Consider the following 19,556-nt stretch of genomic DNA (forward strand, 5'->3'; position numbering starts at 1 on the left):
CTTCAGAAGTTGAAAAGAAAACTTCTTAAATGTGTTGTACTTTCATTAGCATAAGATGTCATTGCTGATTAAAAAGTACGGAATACAAATGGAGACTATCTTCAGGAAGTCAGTACCCAATCAAGACGTTAATTATTCTTAATTATTCAGAATTTCTATTCATTTGGTAAAGTCCCTGCTTGCAAAGCACTGCGCTAAGCACCATTCGAGGCAGAGAGGCGTTTGGTGTCCAGTGAAGGCGCCGGCACGTCAGGGAGGGCAGCGTTCAGGTGGCGCACCAGTGGATATTTCATTTCAGTTGTTATCTGTTTTAAATGGCATTAATGAAATATGTGGTTTTTATAAACCTTTATTACTTAGCATGACGCTAGAGTAGATATTTAAATTTAAAAAGTGAGTCAACTTAGAGGTCTCAAGAAAATGATCCTTTTAAAAGTATTTTAAGAAGTATGTCAAATAGATATTTATTTAAATTATTAAGTTAGTAAACTTATTTAAATTATTAAATATTTGTCATCCTGTTTTATGTCATGTATATTTTCCACAGAAAAGAATCAACGTTTTTGTCCTTCCTGTCTCCAAGCAACTCCAAGCATAGCGTAAGGGAAGATTAGCATGGTAGATTAGCATAAGAGAAATAGTAGGGCCGGAACAAAGAGCAGCCGGCATAAACGGACCTGCAGGGTGAGGAGGAGCAGGATCCCTGATGGGACGTGTAGGAGGAAAGGCGGTGGGCTGGGAAGCGCCCACAGGTGAGGCCCGAGCTAGAAAACCCAAGGCAAGGCTCTGCGCAGGGTAGGAACCCAGAGCGCATGGACGGTCCTGGGGAGAAGGTGAGGTGAAGAAATGAGCCTGGACACTGGCTGAGGAAGACGGGGGAGGCCAAGGCCTAGACCCGCAGGCCCTGCACCCACTACTGCAGAGGAGGGGGGGCCCGAGCTCTGGGGACCCCACAGAGCAGCCTGAGAAACAGGAAAACCACTCAGAAAATTAAAAGGGACATACCGATTTAGTGAAATTACATTGTTCTTCTTCCCCGCTTCTAGTAACAAAACCTGTGGTCACTGGAGAAATTTTGAAAATTATGAAAAATAAAAAGGCATGTAAGAGAACTAAAAGTCCCCAGATAGCCTCACTACTCTGTGATATAATTTACTGTGACACTGTTGACGATTCTTTTTAAACTACTTTAGGCACAAAGTCCGTATCACTTCAAAAAACATATACCATATTGTTTTAAAAGCTTTCCTTTCACTTAACATATTAACAACCATTTCCCCATGCCATTAAATGCTCATGTATTATACAGTTTTTAAGTAGTTCACTACACTTTTTCCTACAGATGGACCATCACTTAGTCAGAACCCTGACGGAGATTACTAGATATAAAAGACCTATTAAATTCACCAGTTCCATCATTCCCATCTACTTATTGGTGTCTCTTCTGGCCTAGACACTGTTGCTGTCCCAGGCGTATAATGGCAAATCCAATTTATAGTAGGGAAGAAAAATTAATACACAAGCAGTTACAACCAGAGTGGCCAGTATGATGCTACAGACACAGTAGATATAAATCTAAGTTCATACCTGCTATGGTTTGTGTCCCCAAAGTCCTATGTGTTTAAAGGCTTGGTCTCTATGCTGTGGTAGTATTGGGAGGTGGTGGTAGCTTTAAGAGGTGGGGCCTAGTGGAAGGAAGTGAGGTCATTGGGGGTGTGTCCCAAAGGGATTGTGGGATCCTGACCCACTCTCTTTATTTCCAGTTTCCTCCATTACTTACTAGGACCCCAAACGGGCCAACTCATCTGTGGGGCCAACAATGAGCCACTGAACCCTGTGAAACCATGAGGTTTGCCTCAGGTATTTGGTTACAGTGACAAAAGACTAATAGCTCAAATTTTTAAGAAATAGAATTCATATTATATTTACAATATAATTTTTATTCAAAGCTCTTACTCTATTAGGGTGGTAGAAATTCAAGTTCAGTTCACTGTGGACATCTCCTCTTCCCCTGCATTCGGACTAAGCTTGGCCCAGCTTCTGTAGTGCTGATGTGTGTGTGTATGCATATATATGAGCGCGCATGTTGGTGTGTGGGGAGTGTGGCCCACTTTCCCGTCTCTCCTCAGACCCATCCTGGAACACCCATCACTACTTCCAACAGTCATCAGTCCACACAGGCAGCCATGGAGCCATCCTTCAGTCCTGTGCCCCTGCCCCTGTATAACTTGGCGTTCTCGACATTCCTTCCAATAAGGTGTTCTCAGCTTCACTGTCCCCCAGCCTCTTCCAGGATGCAGAAGATCATTCTCCTTCTAAGGGAGCTGCTGCAGTCTGAGTATTCATTTCTTCTCCTGCTTACTCCTCTTTCCACTTCTGAGCATCTTTCTTTAGCCTGGGGTAGGAAGCCACGAGGGCGAAAAGTGTATATCTTTCTCAAATTCCCAGCTGGTTTTGTACCTGGGTCCCAAAAGCTCAGCTATGTGGGGGGAATACAGTAGGGAAGTCATCTTTCAATGCTGCAGAAATGTCATCCCTCACTGAACCAAGCAGAGGTACAAAGAGAAGACAGAAAGTACTTCCAGAAAGGGGACCTCATGGGGAGGGGGTGGCTAGGGGAAGAGGTGGTGGTAGGGGAAGATGCCTGGGGAAGGGTAGTAAGGTGCCTTTCAGGACCTTCTGCATAGAGCCATTTGCCTACACATGGTCAGGCTGGTGAGAGCAAGAGCCACTGAAGGAGAACCCTGGCTGCCTCCAAACACCCTCCACTTCATAAATGGACATTGATTCAGAAGATATCTGTCTGCCTGGGTTAATGTAGGTACAGCCTGTCCTAGAAAAAATGAGATACCACAACTGACCCTACAGTTCTTTCTAAAGAAATGACGTAGCATTCAGTATTTTTTTTTTTTTTTTGGCATAGATGAGTATTGCTGGACATAAATGTGCTTAAGTGTCATGTTAATCATTACTTTTAGGAGAATGAACCTAAAACAGTCACACTTGCTCTGTAAAGAAAGGTTCAGCTTCCTGGTGCCTGAGGGAGGTGTAAAATGATTTAAGGGCAAACTCAGTGACTCAAAATGTGTTTGAAACACTCATTTAGATACAAGCAGTTGATAGATTATTTGAAAAAACAATCTTGCCTCTGTATAGTAACTCGAGCTAGCCATACCTGTGGAGCAAAGAGAGCCCCAAGAAGCAGTATATAATTATAATTTTGTTTTTCCATTATTCTACTTGGCTATCACTTAGCCAATTTAAAAATCATTCTGATGTGTTGGAGGTCCTAGACCCAAACTGCAACTTTTCTGACAGCTCCCTGTGACCTTTAACTGAAGGATTTGAACGTCTGGGCTATTGCCCTGCTCTTTGACAGTCTTCCCTCCTGTCAGGCTGGAAAGTGATGGGCCCAGCGTAGTCCACGCCACGTAAGTAACAGCAGCAGTACAGCTAGGAAAGGGGACTCTTCACCCCACCACTCAGAAAGGGAGACTTTGGAGTCGAGGCCAGCAGTAGACTTAGGGACCCCCAGGGAGTCTATCTTCTTCACCCTACAACCTCTATTCACAGTTTTATATCAGAATGCTGGTCAGCCTATGTCCCTAACCCCATCAGCAACCAAACTGGAGAGCTTTGAATACAAAAGGAGATATTAAAACACCTTCCTGGAAGCTAGGTTCAGGGAGCAGTCAGGTTCCAAGGGAGAGAAAGATGATGAGTGACTTCCCAGATGTACTGACATCTGTGAGATGTGTTCTTCCTGAGAACTGCCCAATACTAGCAGTTTGCAGTTTCCTTTGTGTTTTGTTTTTAAACAAGCTGAGCACTTTGAGATCTGATTCAGGGACACTCAACCAGGAAGGAAGTAGACTGCCAAAACAGCCTCACTGAAAAAGCCGAATGGGAGGAGGAAGTAAGAGCTGTCAAGATGAGTGTTCAGTAACACACACACTCCATACAATTTTTTTTAAAAAGTCTTTATTTATCAACTATCTGAAAACATTACATTGTCACACACATCAGTCTGTTTTGAAAGTGAAATTTACATCAACATCCATGACATGTGTGGAGAATATCCATAGAATGTTCTGCCAAGGTCTCAATAACATGGCAGAACCCTCAGAACACTAGGTCAGTCAGGGTCCTACCAACCAGGACTTCTCTCAGGAAAGAGGGGACAGGGCAGGGGAGAGAGAGAAGTGGACCTCATTACCTCAAGGAATCTGAAACAAAAAAGGAGTGTCCACTGGAGGACCGGCCTGTTGGTCTTTCTCTTCTTTTTTTCTCCATATCTCCCCTTTCTTCCACTTTGACTACAACTTATGGGCATGTTCCTCAAAGCAGTGAAAATAAACACCAGGAGGACTGACCCTCACTGAAGTCACATGTCATGTTGGTCAGCAACAGACACCAAGGGATGAATGCGGTCCACCTATGGCCCCAAGCTCAGTCTCATGGATATGGTGTCACCCTGTTCTTTTGTAGCTTACATTCCTTCTCACAATGGAGCAATCTCTCTTACCTCAAACCCAGCTGTCCAGCTGGATTCCCTACAGGGTGTCCATTCTATTCTGCTCAGGACAGAGTGCTTCAAGGTGTCAACTTTAAACAAGTTGGTCACCTGGTCTCTATAGTGGTCCAGAAGACATGAGTTACCATCCAGAGTTTCAGTAAACATGAAATTCCAAGAACAAAACCAAGACCATGCATCTGTGAGATTTATACAGTTCCTCCCTGATGGTTCAGAGCTCTTGAGCATAACAAGTACTTAAACCTTCAACAGTGTCTTCCACTCAGTACAAGCTAAACTCTAGTGTGCACATTCCATGAGACAATGAATGAGGAAACCATTCCTTTTCAAAGTCCTGAGAACACCATCAGCATTCTTTACCTGGCATTTCATACTTTAAAAAAGTCAATATACGTGGGTATGAAGATACAATCAGAGGTCGTGGGCCAAACCAACAAACATTTTTCAAAAAACAAGGCTTAACTGTTAAAGCAGCAAATATTTTCTAAAAATTCACACAACATTAAAAATCAAGCATCACTTGGAGAACAAAGACTTAGCGGGTCCTGGAAGGGACAGAGCCCGAAGAGAGCATTGATGAAACGCTGGCACTGGACAACATGCTCTCAAGTGAGCAAGGCGATGAGCTGGGGTGCTGGGAAGCAGCAGTGCCTCATTTTGTCTCCACCTTCCTTAGGATAATATACCCCTAAATACTCTGCATCTATAAGATGTATACATTACTGCATCTGTGGGACACACCAGCCTCCCACAGATGTCTACGCTGCATGGTGGAGGAGCCGTGTTACATCCTTCTGGGTGTGGTACAGCGAGGTTCTACAGGCCGCTAGAGGGGTGAGGTAAGTCTGTGCTGGCAGGGAACGTGAAATTCCTCTTGTGGACACTTCTTGGGGAAGGACTTGTGTTGGAAAAAAAACAGCTGCCTTTTATTTTTTCTTCTACTAGACTGCTTACATTTCCAATAGTCAGTATGTAATATTTTAGTATTTAAAAATCCTTTTTTAAAAATAAAAAAAATGTCTGTCCAGGGCTTCATTGCTTACTATACTTGTAAAGGCTGTAACCTGTGTAATGCAAAGGATACACGGGCACTCACTATGTGCTTGCTGAATGAATTGCAGAATAATGGTTAGTATAAGAGAGCCACATGTTTGAGAACTATTGACTCTTGCCAAGCCTGGAAGTAATGCTGTTATTTTGTAGTAGGAGAAAAAAATATTGACACACAGGACCCCCGTCCACCCAAAACACAGAGGAAGGTAAGGGGTCTGGGGAATTGAAGCAAGTAGGGATCTTTGGATTCTATTCAAAAATAGATTTGGAAAAAATCCAGTCATTTTAAGGCCCTGCCAGACTATTATTGGCATGAGGAAGCATCTAATATACAAAATAAGCAGAAACAGCCCCTGAGTGTGCAGTTACACAATCGGTAGAATCCTGCCTGGGTCTTCTGACAGGGCTCACCAACCTGAACCCCAGCTCCTCCTCCTCATGTTGCCGTGGATACTACCAATAGCCCAACAAAACAAACAGAAGAGGGGAAATGTCACCAGGCTTAAAAAATGTATCTTTAGTACTTAGATTGTTTTTTTGTTTTCTTCTTCGTCTTTAAGAAAAAAGTCTTAGTAATAATTTCTACAGAATGAGAAACAATGACAAAATGATAACTATTCCTATCCGAAAGTAGCCCCAAAGTGTTTTGGCTGAAGAGAATGGCAACAGAGTTCACCAACTGGCTTCCAGAGTAGGCTGAGGAGAGGAAACGGGGTTTAGGGGTGGACCTTGCAGAGATCCCAGGCAGGTGGGAAGATAGGCCACCCTAAGATCCAGCTTCTGTCACTCAGCAAATATTTCCACATGAACTACAGCTCCTACAAACATGAATACATTTCTTTTGCATGTGCAGTACAGTCTGCAATTGATTTCCCTGAGAAATGATACAATACCTAGGTTGCCAAAGCACAAGTTTTCTCAGTCTTTAAAAACGAACCTTATTCCAGATTCGATTTAAGCAAATGTAAACACATGGCGTGGTGAGTTTTCCCAGTACCAAAGTTGGCAGTCTGTGGAACTGTGGAATGCTCTGCTTGTCGGACGGACATGAAGACTACAGTTCCTTCTGGAGTAAGCTCATCTTTCCATCAGAGGCAGCTGATTTTCTACACCTGCTCTTGCTGCAAGCTGTGATTATCCTCAGCTCTGGAGCTAAGAAAGAGCGCAGTCCATTGGCTGTCCCTGTCAAAGTCAAATACTTACACTTTAAAAAATCGTTTGTCTTGACAGTTTTCACTCAGGAATGGAGGAATGTCGGATGGATCTGTGGTAGTCCTCGGGACTGCTGATGTGTTCTGGTAAATCATAACCCCTCAGGAAATGTCCACTGTTTTGTTGAGCAAAATAATACAGTTGTCTGGCTAGTAGGGGTTCCACCTTCAACAAGATATTAAAAATGTTACTGAGGTATTCTTTTTAACGTTGTGTAATTGGCTCGTCATGAAATAATCCTCAAAATATAATGATTAAATTCTAAGTAAAGTCTGAAATTATATTTTATAACACACCAGAACATTTCCTATTTAAAGCCCTCTGAATATAGAGCAACCTGTAGACAGAGTCGACTTAATCCTGGATTTCAGTTGAGGCTAAACATAAAGGTGATATTTCAAATCAACTACCACTGAGACTGAATAAATGTTATTAGATCAAATGATCCAACTAAAAGGTCAGGCAAATTTCAGGGTAATTTAAACTAACGAATTTATTTTTCCACAACTGCAGTTTGACATAGTGAGAGGCTCACCCTGAATGACTTAAGATACCCAGGCAGTCTACAGAATTCTAAACCAAAGGATATAAGAAAAGGAAATAAAATTAAACAGCAAAAATTAGAGGAAAAGAAAAGTTATTTGAGAAGTTCATTGGTCCCAAGTGTATCTAGTTTGAATATTAGTATGGACCACATTCACCAAAAGCCTACACTCAGCTTTTCCTGAATTACAGCACCAAAAACCATCTGAACACTTCCAAAGAATTATGTCACTAAATTGAGCTTTTGTGCTATTTGATAAATAATATCTTGCATAACTCCTTTGTAAGCACCTGGGATGAATTAAATCCATAATAAAATAAACAGAACTCCTGGGTGTGTGCCTGTGCATTTTCCTGTATGGACCCACACTTCGATTTTGAGGGGAGGCCTTACCTGGGGACCACCTGTGCCTAACCTAACCTGGTGGGAAGGTGTGCATTTGGAAACCCTCACCTCGATCCATGTTGGACTTCACCACCCTCTCCCAGATGCTGCTTATTAAGCCTGGGTTTATTGGGTCATTGAGCCTATCTCTGTTCATAATGCGATGTCAGTAATTATATCATTCACTAGAGAGAAGATATGACAGAAGACTAAAGTCTGGAATTACATTTTTTTGGTTGGCTGACTGCTTTTTATTCCTACCATTAGGAAGAGTAAATTGTGTGTCTGCCTTTAAAGTGTCTTATTTCAACTTCCTTTCTTTTGTAATACTGCAGATGAAACTCAAGGTCTTATGCATGCTAGGTCAGTGCTCTACCACCAAGCCACACCTTCATCCTCCAATTTTCAATAAGTATCGTCAGAGCTAAAATCTCATTCTAAATTTTCATATCATGGTGTGTAACTTTTTACCTGATACTACTTATTCTCTGGGTTTGTAGTAATGTAAAATTTTCAAATTCAAAAATCGGCTTTTTTGAATGACAAATGTTTTCTATGACAAATGAATGCTAAATGATGCCTATATAAATCTGTTTTTATGCAGAAGATATATACTCAGCACTGCTGCAGGCATCTTAAACTGTGCAAGAGCTCAGAAGGAGCGACTGGTCTACCTGGATTCCTTGAAAGAGGTAGCTGCCTCCAGACAATTATTAAATAATTCCCAGAAATCCAGAATAAAAGAGAGGCTGGGCAATATCTGGAGATGACCTATAATACACACAAGTGAACGGGTAACATCCCAATTGGAAGAAGATTCTCTCTCCAGGGAAGATATGCCAGCTAGACAGTATTTAAAGACATAAAGAACTTCAAAGGCGACTTTTAGTGTTAATCCTAAATCTCTGTAAAACAGGAGTATGACAATTTGAAGCATAAGAAAGATGGGACGGGCAAAGCCCTTGGTTTGAGTCTCCACTTTGGCCCTGTGACAGGTGACCTCAGGGCGGAAGTGGCCCTTGGATCCCTGAGATGTGCTGTCACATGTGTGCTTCCTGCTGCACCATCTCAAGGGTTGTCTATTTTCTGGGTCACTTGACATTTGCTTTTCTCCTGAGACTTTTCTCAGCGGAGCCTGCCTCTGACAGCACAGCGCATACTCACATGGGCCGTGATGAGCTTCCTCTGCCGCTGAGGGTCTGGAAACTCCTCTCCAAAGCACAGAGTCACCTGGAAGCGCGGCAGTGGTCGGCTGTGGTGAGCGAAGGCCTGCAGCTCTGAGAAACAGAGGGAACAGCCTCAGCAACCCCAGCAACCCAGACTACATGGAAGCAAGAGCACTGAGATTTCTCACGGGCTGACTCCTGATCTCCCCATGCAGGGGAGGGCTCTTCCCATGCAGTGCTCAGATACCAAATCTCACATGCACACGCACACCGAGTCTGTCTGTATCTCCTGGGCCACTTGGCTTGGTCCCTTCTCCCAGGGTGGACAGCCTTCATGTAAGACACCATCCTGAAGTGCCAGCCCACAGGCAGGCAGAGGTCACAGAGAGGAGCAAAGAAGGAAGGAATAGGAAAAGCAAGGGAGCCCCGCAGAGCCGAAACAACAACATATGCAAAGGAGACATTCTCCTTAAAGAATCAGAACATTCCCACATCCCAGCATCATGTTACAACTCTGTCCCCTAACTAAGGAGGCCACGCAGTCCAGTGTCTGTGCTGCCGACCGCAAGTAGGTGGCCCTGGGACTCCCAGGTGACTCAGGCACAGCTATGGGCAGCTGCACCCCACTTGGCTCTGCGCCTAAACTCCGGAGCGGGGAACTTTGAGCAGACTGTCTGGCCTTGTCTTGGGAACAGAACAGTGACTTGGCTGGGGACTGATGCGGTCCCATGATTCCTAGCCCAAAGCCACTGCTCCCGCCTGAAGGGTAGAGAACAGAGGGGACACTGTTGGAATGAGGCATGTCCAGGGCTGGGGTCATAACTCAAGGAAAACAAATAATATAGCTGTGTGTCCAGTCCCTGGAGCTAACTCCTGTCCCCTCGGTCAGATTCAAGCTCAAGTCCAAAGTCCCCTCTGCAGAAGGCGAGAGACTAACAGGAGCTTCTGTGCTTCCGTAAGCAGCTGCACTGCCACATCCTCATCAGATAGGCCTCTGGGGACCGTCCCCAGCAGGGTGAAAATCCTGAATGGGTAAGACAGCAAAGGTTTCCACTGCTCTGTGCAACTGAAGAGTTTCTGGCTAACTCACAGGAGTACTTGACTTCCTGTACTTTTTTTTCCTTCCTGAGTTCAAATCAAACCTCATCCATGCAGTCCGAATGTGTGGAGCACATTCCCAGGGCTATGGCCGGGGGCACCCCACACAAGCCATGGGAGTGGCGAGCGGGTACTGCACTCAGGAAAAGCCATGCCTCAAGCACTTGATAATGTGAAAACATCTGTGGGATCCTTCCTTGTGCACGCTGCGGCTTTGAAGTTCACAGCACCCTCCCTGAGCCTCCGTGAACCTCAAGGGCTGTGGTGCAGGCGGAGCACAGGCCCAGCTGCAGAGGAAGGCAAAAGAAGTGAGAGAAGGAAGAGCCCCTGCTCACAGATAAACACGCAGTGCGAGGCTAGTGAGTTCACAAGCCCAGGTGCCCACCTCCTGTACCTGCTTCTGGGCACATGTGCCTCTCACCTGAGCGCACCTGGCAGCCCTGTCTGTCACAGCAGGGGCCTCCTGACTCCCTGCAGTGTGCCTGGCAAGAGAAACTTGGAGAAGCCAGTGTCGGTTGTCTGGAGGGCCTTAATCAGAGCTCTGAATCCACAAAGAGCAAGATCTACAATCTCATATGAAGCACCAGCCTGAGGAGCCCCGTCTCCCAGGACGCGGAGTGCTCTCAGACCCGGAGGCCAGCAGAGGAGGTGCAGCGGGCCTCCCGCGGGCTCTCCACTCCTCTCTGCTCCTCACCAGCGGCATCTGCTCCACCCCGGTGCAGACTGCACGGCCCAGCAGTGGCTCAGGGGCTGTTCTGTTGCCTCCACTGAGGGCCATCTGCCCCACATGTCGTCTTCACCACGGTCCTGTTAGGCAGCCTCCTCCTGCGTCCCACCTCTGTGGGAAGGGTTTATCTAGGGAATATTTGTTTTGGGCACCAAGGGAGGATTTGGATGAACCTGTGCCTACTTGTGCTGCTTAAGCCAAAACAGTAAGCAAACGCTGGCAGAGCCAGAGAACACAGGTTGTTCCTATTTTCACTTTAACTGAGTTCTGTCGTGAAGCAAGTTCAGGATCTAGCAGCTCCACTTCTGGGTATGCACCCAACAGAAATGCAATCAGTGTGTCTGAGAGACAAGCTCAAGACCACAAATCAACCTAAATATCCACCAGCTGATGAACAGATAAAGAAAATGCGGAGTACACACGACAGAACACTACTCAGCTTTAAAGAAGGAAATCCTGTCATTTGCAACAATACAGAGAGACCGGGAGGACGTTGTTTTCAGTGAAAGATGCCAGGAGCCGAAACACAAATCTCAAGTAACCTCAGTTTTCTGGGGTGTCTCAGTTAGAAAGCCTTCTCCTATGTCTTTTAATCCAAGGGGCTGAATTCACACAAGCAAGGAGTGGACTGGCGGTCACTAGGGGCTGGGACGGGGGACTGGGGAGACGGCGGTCAAAGGGTGCAGACTTTGCTTTTGGAGGAATAAGCTCCTCGCCAGGGCCACAGTTAACCGTGAACATGCCACTTCCAAGAGTTCAACTATTTTCAAGCAGGCGGTGTACTCTACACTTGAGACCTGCTCAGAGAGTAGGTTTTCAAGAGCTGCCTCGCTGCAAAGATGATAGGTGTGCACGGTGCATGCCCATGAAATGGGCTCATCTGTCCTGTGTACACAGGCACGTGCTGTGCCTGTGCCTAGGAAAAGGGGGTCTCACAAGGGGAAGCACAAGACACAGAGTGCTTAGATGGGGTGCCTGTGAGAGGACAGGGCCAGGCTGAGGAAGGGACAGAACTGGCAGGTGGGTGGCATCCTTCTCCTCCCCTCAGGAGCTAAGGCACATTTCGGAGGAAGCCCCACTAAACCACGGCCAGTGATGTCATGGGTGCCAGCCCAGGGCTCACTGAACTGTCTTGAAATCAAAACTAGAACAACATGGTACACTGATTCTGGAAAACACGATGTCAAGCATTCACAGGCCTGAGGCAAGGCGAAAGAAGCCTCCTCATTTCCCCTTTGCTACATGGATTCAAGACACTGCTCTCCTGGGCCCACCTGCAGGGTGGCGTCTGCCTGGGGTGTTGCAACTCACAAGCAAGAAGGTTAGCAATGCACTTAAAACCTCCACAGTTTTCAGGAACCTGGAAGAGCTGAGGTCTCAGCAGATAAGCTTAATGAGATCTTTGCCAATAAAACAGAATGATGACAAAGGGTGGCTACTGAAAACCAGAAAGTGAAGCACTAAGCCACAGCCATGGTCTGCCTGGGCTATCTGATCTGGACTCTGGGCCTTGGGGACAGGAGGAGAAGATGACAGGGGCAGACACGGACACATACCAGGCAGGACCTCTCTTCTGGGACGAGGCCCTGGGCTCTGGGGGCAACAGGAGGAAAACCTCTGCCTGGGGAAGGCAGGACCCTGGGACACACACCACTGACACCTCCCCGCACACAGTGAGATGGTACCTGACAGAAACTGCTGCGTGTCGAAGAGCTTGCAGGTCTGGTCTCTCTCCAGCTTGTTGGGCCGGTCACTGCACAGTGCCAGGGGCCCGTCCCAGTAGATCCTGCTCTGGCATAGTCTCTTGGCGTAAAGCCCATCCGGGGCCATCCACAGGACCACGCCCCTCTCCAGGTGGCTCAGCAGCTTCTCAATGTTCTTCCTCTGTCCACTGTCCTCCGGGTAGGGGAACAGGACCGGGTCCAGGTTGCTGGCATCGTAGGTGTGTCCATGGGAGATCCGGCAGCCTTCAGGGCTGGATGTGGTCACCTCCTTCACCAGGATTTCCCGGTAGTACAAACAGATGTGCAGCCGGCAATCTGCAAGCACAGAGCTCTGGGGTCAGGTCTGATGGGCCTGGGATGCCCCCCATGGTGCCTGAGACTGGGCCAGAACGAAGTGCAGTAGGTGGACCCTGGCTTCACAAGGGGCTCCGTGAGCGGGTGGGAGTCTGGGAGACACCGTGGGCTCCTTCCCGAGAGCCTCAGATGCAGCACATTTGCTTGGTGAAGCCAGCAGTTCTAATGGTCATGTGGTCATAGGTGCTTTCATTTTTTTTTTGAGAATAGAGGGAAATATATATTTCATGAATATTCTGCAAAATAAGTTTAAATTAGTGAGCCCCTCGGGTAAAGAATTAAAGGAGTCACTTTGGGATGATGATAATGATTGTGGTAACAATATTTCCATCTGAAGTAATATGCCACTGAATGAAAACTCATCTGGAAGCAAATCTTTTGATTTTGGAGCGGGTGAACCCTAAGCTTCATTTCTACTGCAAAAAGTATATGAGTGTTTCAGAAGAAAAGCAAGTACAGTATGTCTACACGCAAAACTTCCCTGAAGTATCAGTATAATTTCAGATAGATAGGATGATAGATAGATGATAGATGCCAGATAAATGACAGATTATAGATAAATGATAGATAGAAGACAGATAGATGATAGTAGACGATAGAAAGAAATAAAGAAAAAGAATGAACGCTAGCTAATAATTAAGCCCTTAACTATGAATGGTGATTTTTGGATGATAGAATATAATGTTTTTCTTTTTTTCCCCTTTTGTTTTCTGATTTCTAAATTAGTTTTCTACAATGGATATGTGACGCTTTTATCAAAAATTAATTCCAGACAGAGCAAAGGAATTAAGGTTGGGGGTGTAACTTGTGGTACAGCGCATCTGTGAGAACCTAGATTCCAAGCCCAGCACCGACAGGCAGGGTAATCAATGAGAAAACTGCCGCATAAGGCTTGTGTTTAAGTCTGAACAACTCTAAGACTGGGCTTCCTAAACATTTTAGAAAGGTGACTTTATTTATAGAAGTTTTTACTGATTTCAGAAACCTCTTTAGAATCTCACCCACAGCCTGAAGGACCAAGCTGAGCTGGCAGAGGGCTCCCTAACAGAAAAGTAAGACTATCGCTCAGCATTTACATGGGATGTAACAATGGCTGGGAATCACAACTCTCTGGTAAGTAAACCCAAGGGCGAGAATTAATCTGCAAAATTATGCATAGCAAACAAAAAAGAAACCCACAAAACCCTTTTAGTCCTCAGGGCAGGATTTGAGATTTAACCCACACCACTGTCTCTCCCGTTTGTGCCACTGCAAACCCGAGTGAGGCCGTGAGACGGCACACCCAGTGCGAGTGGGTGTTGGCTATCAGAGGTGACTCGAGGGGCAGGTTTCATTTCATTCAATGTCGTCAGAAATCACGAGGTTGAAAAGATATAAATAGCTGTTTATTTCCTATTCTTCAGGCACCCACACAAATCTTAGGTGCTCAAGAAAGAGTTTGAAAGTTTCTAAAAACAAACACAAGCCTGCTGCTCGGAAGTGCCTCCCCCGCCCGAAGGGACCCAGCTACTGCTGAGCATCATCGCAGGAGAGAGGCAGAGCCTCCCTCAGAAGTTAGGGCTTGGAAGGGCCTAGAAGGTAAAACTGCAGCTCCCTGGTGAGCAGAAAGGGCCTAGCTCACATCCCCCTAAAACCTTCAGAATTTAGTTTGCATTTTGTCAGTGACATGTAAAGAGTTAGGGCAGGGTGAGAACTGCAAAGCCTAAGCTATTGATTTTTACTATGAATTGAAATGCTGCTTAAGAACAATTCAAAATATTATTGAAAGACTACATTGTCTTAAAGACATATGCCTAGCTAGTCATGGAGTTCTTTTCTTGAAACAGATCACTACCCACGGCCAGGGGTCTTTTAGAAGAGGGTGTGTAAGTCAGGTTGAATCTGTCTTCGTCTGCAAGTCTCATGGGAGTTCAGAGGCTGAACTGTGCGCTGCTCTCGCGTGTGAGTTTCCCAAAGAGCAGGCAGGGACAGTGTCCTCGGGAAGATAAGGGTCAGTTTGTGGCTGACCCTGGAAGGACGAACAGCTTTTCAAAGTTCTTATAACTTCCTAGGAAAATGCCCTGCATGGCCAGACTGCTGGCCTCACGGACCCCGGGTACAGGGAACTGGGGTGTCTGCACGCCTGCAGGCTCAGGTGGGCATCCATGGAGAGGACAAATGCCTCCATCCACTCGAGCTTGGATCTATGACCAGGAGTGCAAACAAGCACCCCCCTGCGAGCTTCCGAACGGTGCTCCTCACCGCTCCCTGCCGACCACACAGCCCAGGAACGGGATCTGTCCAGCCCACTCCAGACCTGGAGGGTGCAAAGCCAAGCCAGGATCATCCCCACCAACGCTACCCAAAGTCGAGAGGAGCCACAGCAGAGGCCAGCCTCCCGCAGGAGTTTCCAGAACCGAGCGCTGCACTCACCTGAGAGCGCTAAGGCTTCGGCAGACCTTATGCTTGGCTCTATGGGGATTCCGGGAGCCTGGGACTCAGGTGGGGCACAAGCATAAAAGGTTCCTGTCACCTGGCAACCTGCATTTGCAAATAAAAGTCAGAAGGTGTCTGAAGAGGGTCTGAACGTGCACTAAGCCCGGGAGCCCGGGGCGTGCCTGGGTCACCTCCCAGCCTGTGCCCAGCAGGTGGACCGCTGGGCACAAGCTCTTAAGGCAAAGACAAACTGAAATCCAGCTGGAGAAACCAAGGCTGAAGGAGGAGGAGGCCACTGTACAGCGCTGGAAGGAAACTCACAGCTCTCTCCATGATTTGTAAGTAGGGAAACTGAGGCTCAGAGGGAGACCAGGGGATTGGCTCCTGTTCATGCAGCAAATTCATAGCAGGGCACTGAGCTCAAGTTAGTGTGATTTCTGACACAAAGAGCCTGATTAAAAACTGGCAAAGCGTTTAGTCTGTCTCTGTTTTGCCCAGTACCTCTGGGTTCAGAGAAATCAGAGCTTGGTCTCAAGCAGCGCAGTAGCTATGTAGTGCTACAACTATGCAGTAGCTGCCTTAAACACAAACGGAGAAAGAACCTGCCCACAACCTAACCGTGCTGACCCTCTCTTAGCATTTCCTGAGGGTGGAAATAGGACTGTCCATGCGATCTCGGCACACAACTCAAAGCATTGCCTCCTCACTACCGTATCATTCGCTGACTATAGCTTGAGTTCTGGACGCAGACCTGAGCTCCAGAAACGTTAGCTGCTTCCTCTGCTGCAATTTGGAAAGTCAACCTTCACTGCAAATCACTCTTGAAAAGCCCATGAAACTGAATTCCAAGCTTCTCTGCTTGATGTGCCACTCAGTACAAACACTACAAATAGTGATGAACCTCTTCAGTGCCCGAAGGCAAGAATGCCTTGAATGGGACTGGAAATGGTCACATTACGGGGGAGCAGACATTCCCATAGCACCCCAGGCGGTCCGTGTGCTGACGCATCTCAGGATCTTACCTAAGCAACCGATTCACAAGTCCTCAAGCTCACGTTCTATGCACTGAACACAGCTTGTAAAATTTCTTTGCACTTAGCTCCTTAAGAGCTGCTGTGTGATCTCATTTGATGTTGGGGGGCCCCTGTGGGCAGTAGACCACCTCTAACCCTGCAAAGCGAGTCTTGGGGACCCAGTACTAGCCAGGCTCTGTGGAAACATTTTCTTTCTTCCTTTCTTCTTGGTGTTTACCCACTCCCCTCTTATCATCACCTTCTATACCAACAACAGTGAGAACGGACACACCACTGTTCCGGGGATGGACACGAGCTCAGTAATGGTCTGGGGGTCTGCGGAGGGAGGGTGTGGCCACAGCTGGAGTATGCCCCTTACAAGGGCAGGTGGACAGAAATAGACTCCTGAGATGGGGGCTTTCAGTCAGCATTAAGGGAAAATCCAGGAGGGAAGACTGCCAACATCCATCCCATTTTGCTTATGATTACAAAGAGATTATTCAACCAGGATGAAAAATGTTACCACATTAAACTTAAAGAATGTATCAACAAGCGTTCTGATGCAGCCTCAGGTCTCAAAGGGAAGGCTGGATCAGGAGATCTGGAATTGAGACCAGCCCCTGACTCCTACTGGGTGACTTGAGCTCATGCCTTCTGTTCCGGCAACTTCCAGGAACTGGGCAATTTCAGCTTCCGGGAATGATCTCTGGGTATTTAACTAAGGAGCCACACAGGTAGGCCTGCACAGATCCTGAGAGTCAGCCTGGCTCTCAGGACTTAGCTAGCGCCCAGCAGCACACAGCTGTCTCCTCCTCACTCTACACCGGGAGGGCAAAGGAGGAGCCTGCGGTGCTGCCCTGGGGGCCGCTTAGTACTCCTCTCTCCCGTCGCCTGCGCCCGTGTGCTCCTTACCATTCTCACAAGCTGGGCCTTGCCAGTGGTGGCTGCGGGGACCAAACGGCATGGGACACTGGTACGGGATTTCCGAGTGGGACTGCTCGGGGACGTATTCCCTCCAGGTGCGATCGTGCGGCGGCATCATGTAGTTATGGACCTGCTGAAGGGACGCAGGAGGAGCTGAGATGAAAAGCGTGGGCGCGGGAAGCGGGGTGCTTTCGCACCCTCCCACACTCCTCCAGGAACCCCTTCTTTGGCCAGCAGCCAAATCGCTTTATCATCCAGAAGATTTGGGGGGACCATCCGTCAGACCAGGCGGACGGAGCCACAGCGGGTCGGGGAGCACAATGGGGGCACTGTGGCGAAGCACGGACGGGTGCCCACCAGCATCATATGGTTGAGTCGGCACCAAAAATACTGCAGGGGATTCTGCCTCCCCTCCCCCACCACGGGAGCACAACAGAGCTGCCATTCACACGAGCAAAGCCTGCAGCGATCAGCTGCCCTGTGGTTTCACATGACAGAGCTCTGCTTCCAAAATCTTCAACTGCTGTAGGAGGCCTGGTTCCCAGAGGATTTGAGGAACCGGAAGAACCGTATTCCAACAGCAGCACACGCCCAATCGCCCCACTTAGTCACAGAGGCCAGCCACAGTGCCGGAGAAGTCGGACCGAAGTGACTAGGGACCGTGTTTGGCCGTTGGAGGGATCACCCATGCGTGTCGAGTCCTCTGTGGTGTCTGGGTGTCCCTGCTCTGTCGGCCCAGCATGGAGACCCGGCCCGGCCCTCCAGAACCTAGTGCCCTCCTCGTACCTGGGCTGGGAGGGACGTGTACGGCGTCGTCATGGAGTAGGGGTGGCCGATGGCCATCTGTGGGTCCTCCAGGGTAAGCTGCTTGGCTCCTGTGTGTTTGGGGAAGAGGGAAATGGCACCGAGTGAAAAAAGGAACTGACTTAATGTCAAATCTTGGAAAAATACCTGAGGGCTTAATTCTTAGAATGCATCGCATGATGTTGACAAATAAGGCATTTTCTAGCAACTCCCTTGGGCAGTTATTCATCCATGGTGTTAAAATGATGTTGGCAGTGTCTGGCTTGTGTATGACAGGTAAGAAATTAGTGAAACACAGTGTGCGAATGTGCTTCATGCACGCCAAAAGGCTGGGCCAGCCTGACGCAGCATTATTGATTTAAAACACAGATCCCTGGGCTGTGCTCAGGACACGCTGTTCCTGCTCTTGGAAGGAGAGGACCAAAGATCTGGATCGCAATAAGCACCGTTATACTCTTAAAAGTTGGCATTTTTATTATTATAACTAGTAACACTTTGTGGGAGTGGAGTATGTTTCCCCTTCTAGGACAAAGTTACAAGAGCTATTAGATAGGCAAAGCTTTAACGAGTCTTCCAGGTGTTCTTTTGGAAATACTGTAATAGGAGACACCGCACCCCCCCACACGCACATGCACACACACACGCTCACGGAGGCTTAGACTCTATGAAGCATCCTACACCAATATCATAGTATTTTCAACTTACACACCACAGAACTTGGGCAAAGGACCCGCTGGGCTATACAAACGCTAAAATAGAAAGTGACTCTCAGAAGGAAATGAAGCCACTGTAAGTATCCGCTGCCCCCATTCTGTGACCCAGGTTCAGGGAAGCCCCTACCTTTCTTGGCCCCCTCGGGGACAATCCTGTACACTTTGTACGGGTCTGAGATATCCAGCTGGCTCCTCTCCACCAGCTCCTCAAAGTCGTTGCTCTTATTCAAAGCACATCGCAAGCGCGTCTTCCAGGTGGGAGGGTCTGGCTTATCAATGCCTTCTCGGAACTTCCCTTTAAATAGTGCCCAAGCCTGGGAGGAAAGAGCAGAGTGAAGGGAAGTCAAACCACAAGTCTTTTAAAAGACAGCCTGGGAACTGCACTTCTAAAAGCAAGGGTGGTGCTTCTGACTTATACCTTGGCTCAAAATGTGGCACAGAAAGACATCAGGTGTCCCCTAGGTAAAGTAACTCTCTGGGGCTTCTGATTGCCAGGTGGGGGAGAGCGGCTGGACCACTTTCGGATATTTATGAAAGATGGAGTGAGGCTGGAGGCCTGGAACGCGCTCTAGTCACGCTGGCTGAGGCTAGCAAGGGGAGGTCCCCACAGAGCAAGTGTGCAGGCCACGCAGGCGAGGCAGGGACAGCAAATTCCCGGAGGAAGTCCCCTTCCTGCCCTGCAGGTGGGGCGCTGCCTCACAGCCCCCTGGGGAAACTGGTCTAGGGCGCACCGAACAGGACTGCGCAGGAGAGACAGACAGACAGACAGAAAGTGAGAAACGGAGGTGGAAGTAGCAAAAGCGTGCCGGAACCAGGAGGCAGAAAGAACCAGAGAAAGATCCCAGGAGAGAAACTCCCCGAGGAAAACAGGGAAACATCGAGACAAAAAAA

General features: G+C 47.6%; 1 protein-coding gene across 3 annotated transcripts; it reads right to left on the reverse strand.

Annotated features, from left to right (window-relative positions):
* Positions 1 to 3,983: 3,983 nt before the first annotated feature.
* On the reverse strand, positions 3,984 to 18,979 carry Irf4 (interferon regulatory factor 4; the record flags this gene model as incomplete). Of its 3 annotated transcripts, none has more annotated exon segments than XM_013521872.1 (7): positions 3,984 to 6,964; positions 8,892 to 9,004; positions 12,404 to 12,757; positions 15,209 to 15,316; positions 17,137 to 17,278; positions 17,935 to 18,023; positions 18,793 to 18,979. In XM_013521872.1, coding segments are annotated over 7 exon segments (1,137 nt in total), but the record flags the coding sequence as incomplete, so codon positions are not given.
* Between the last annotated feature and the right edge of the window lie 577 nt (positions 18,980 to 19,556).

The sequence above is a fragment of the Chinchilla lanigera genome, unplaced genomic scaffold (assembly GCF_000276665.1).
Source record: "Chinchilla lanigera isolate Chin_1 unplaced genomic scaffold, ChiLan1.0 scaffold00064, whole genome shotgun sequence".
Classification (NCBI taxonomy): Eukaryota; Metazoa; Chordata; class Mammalia; order Rodentia; family Chinchillidae; genus Chinchilla; species Chinchilla lanigera.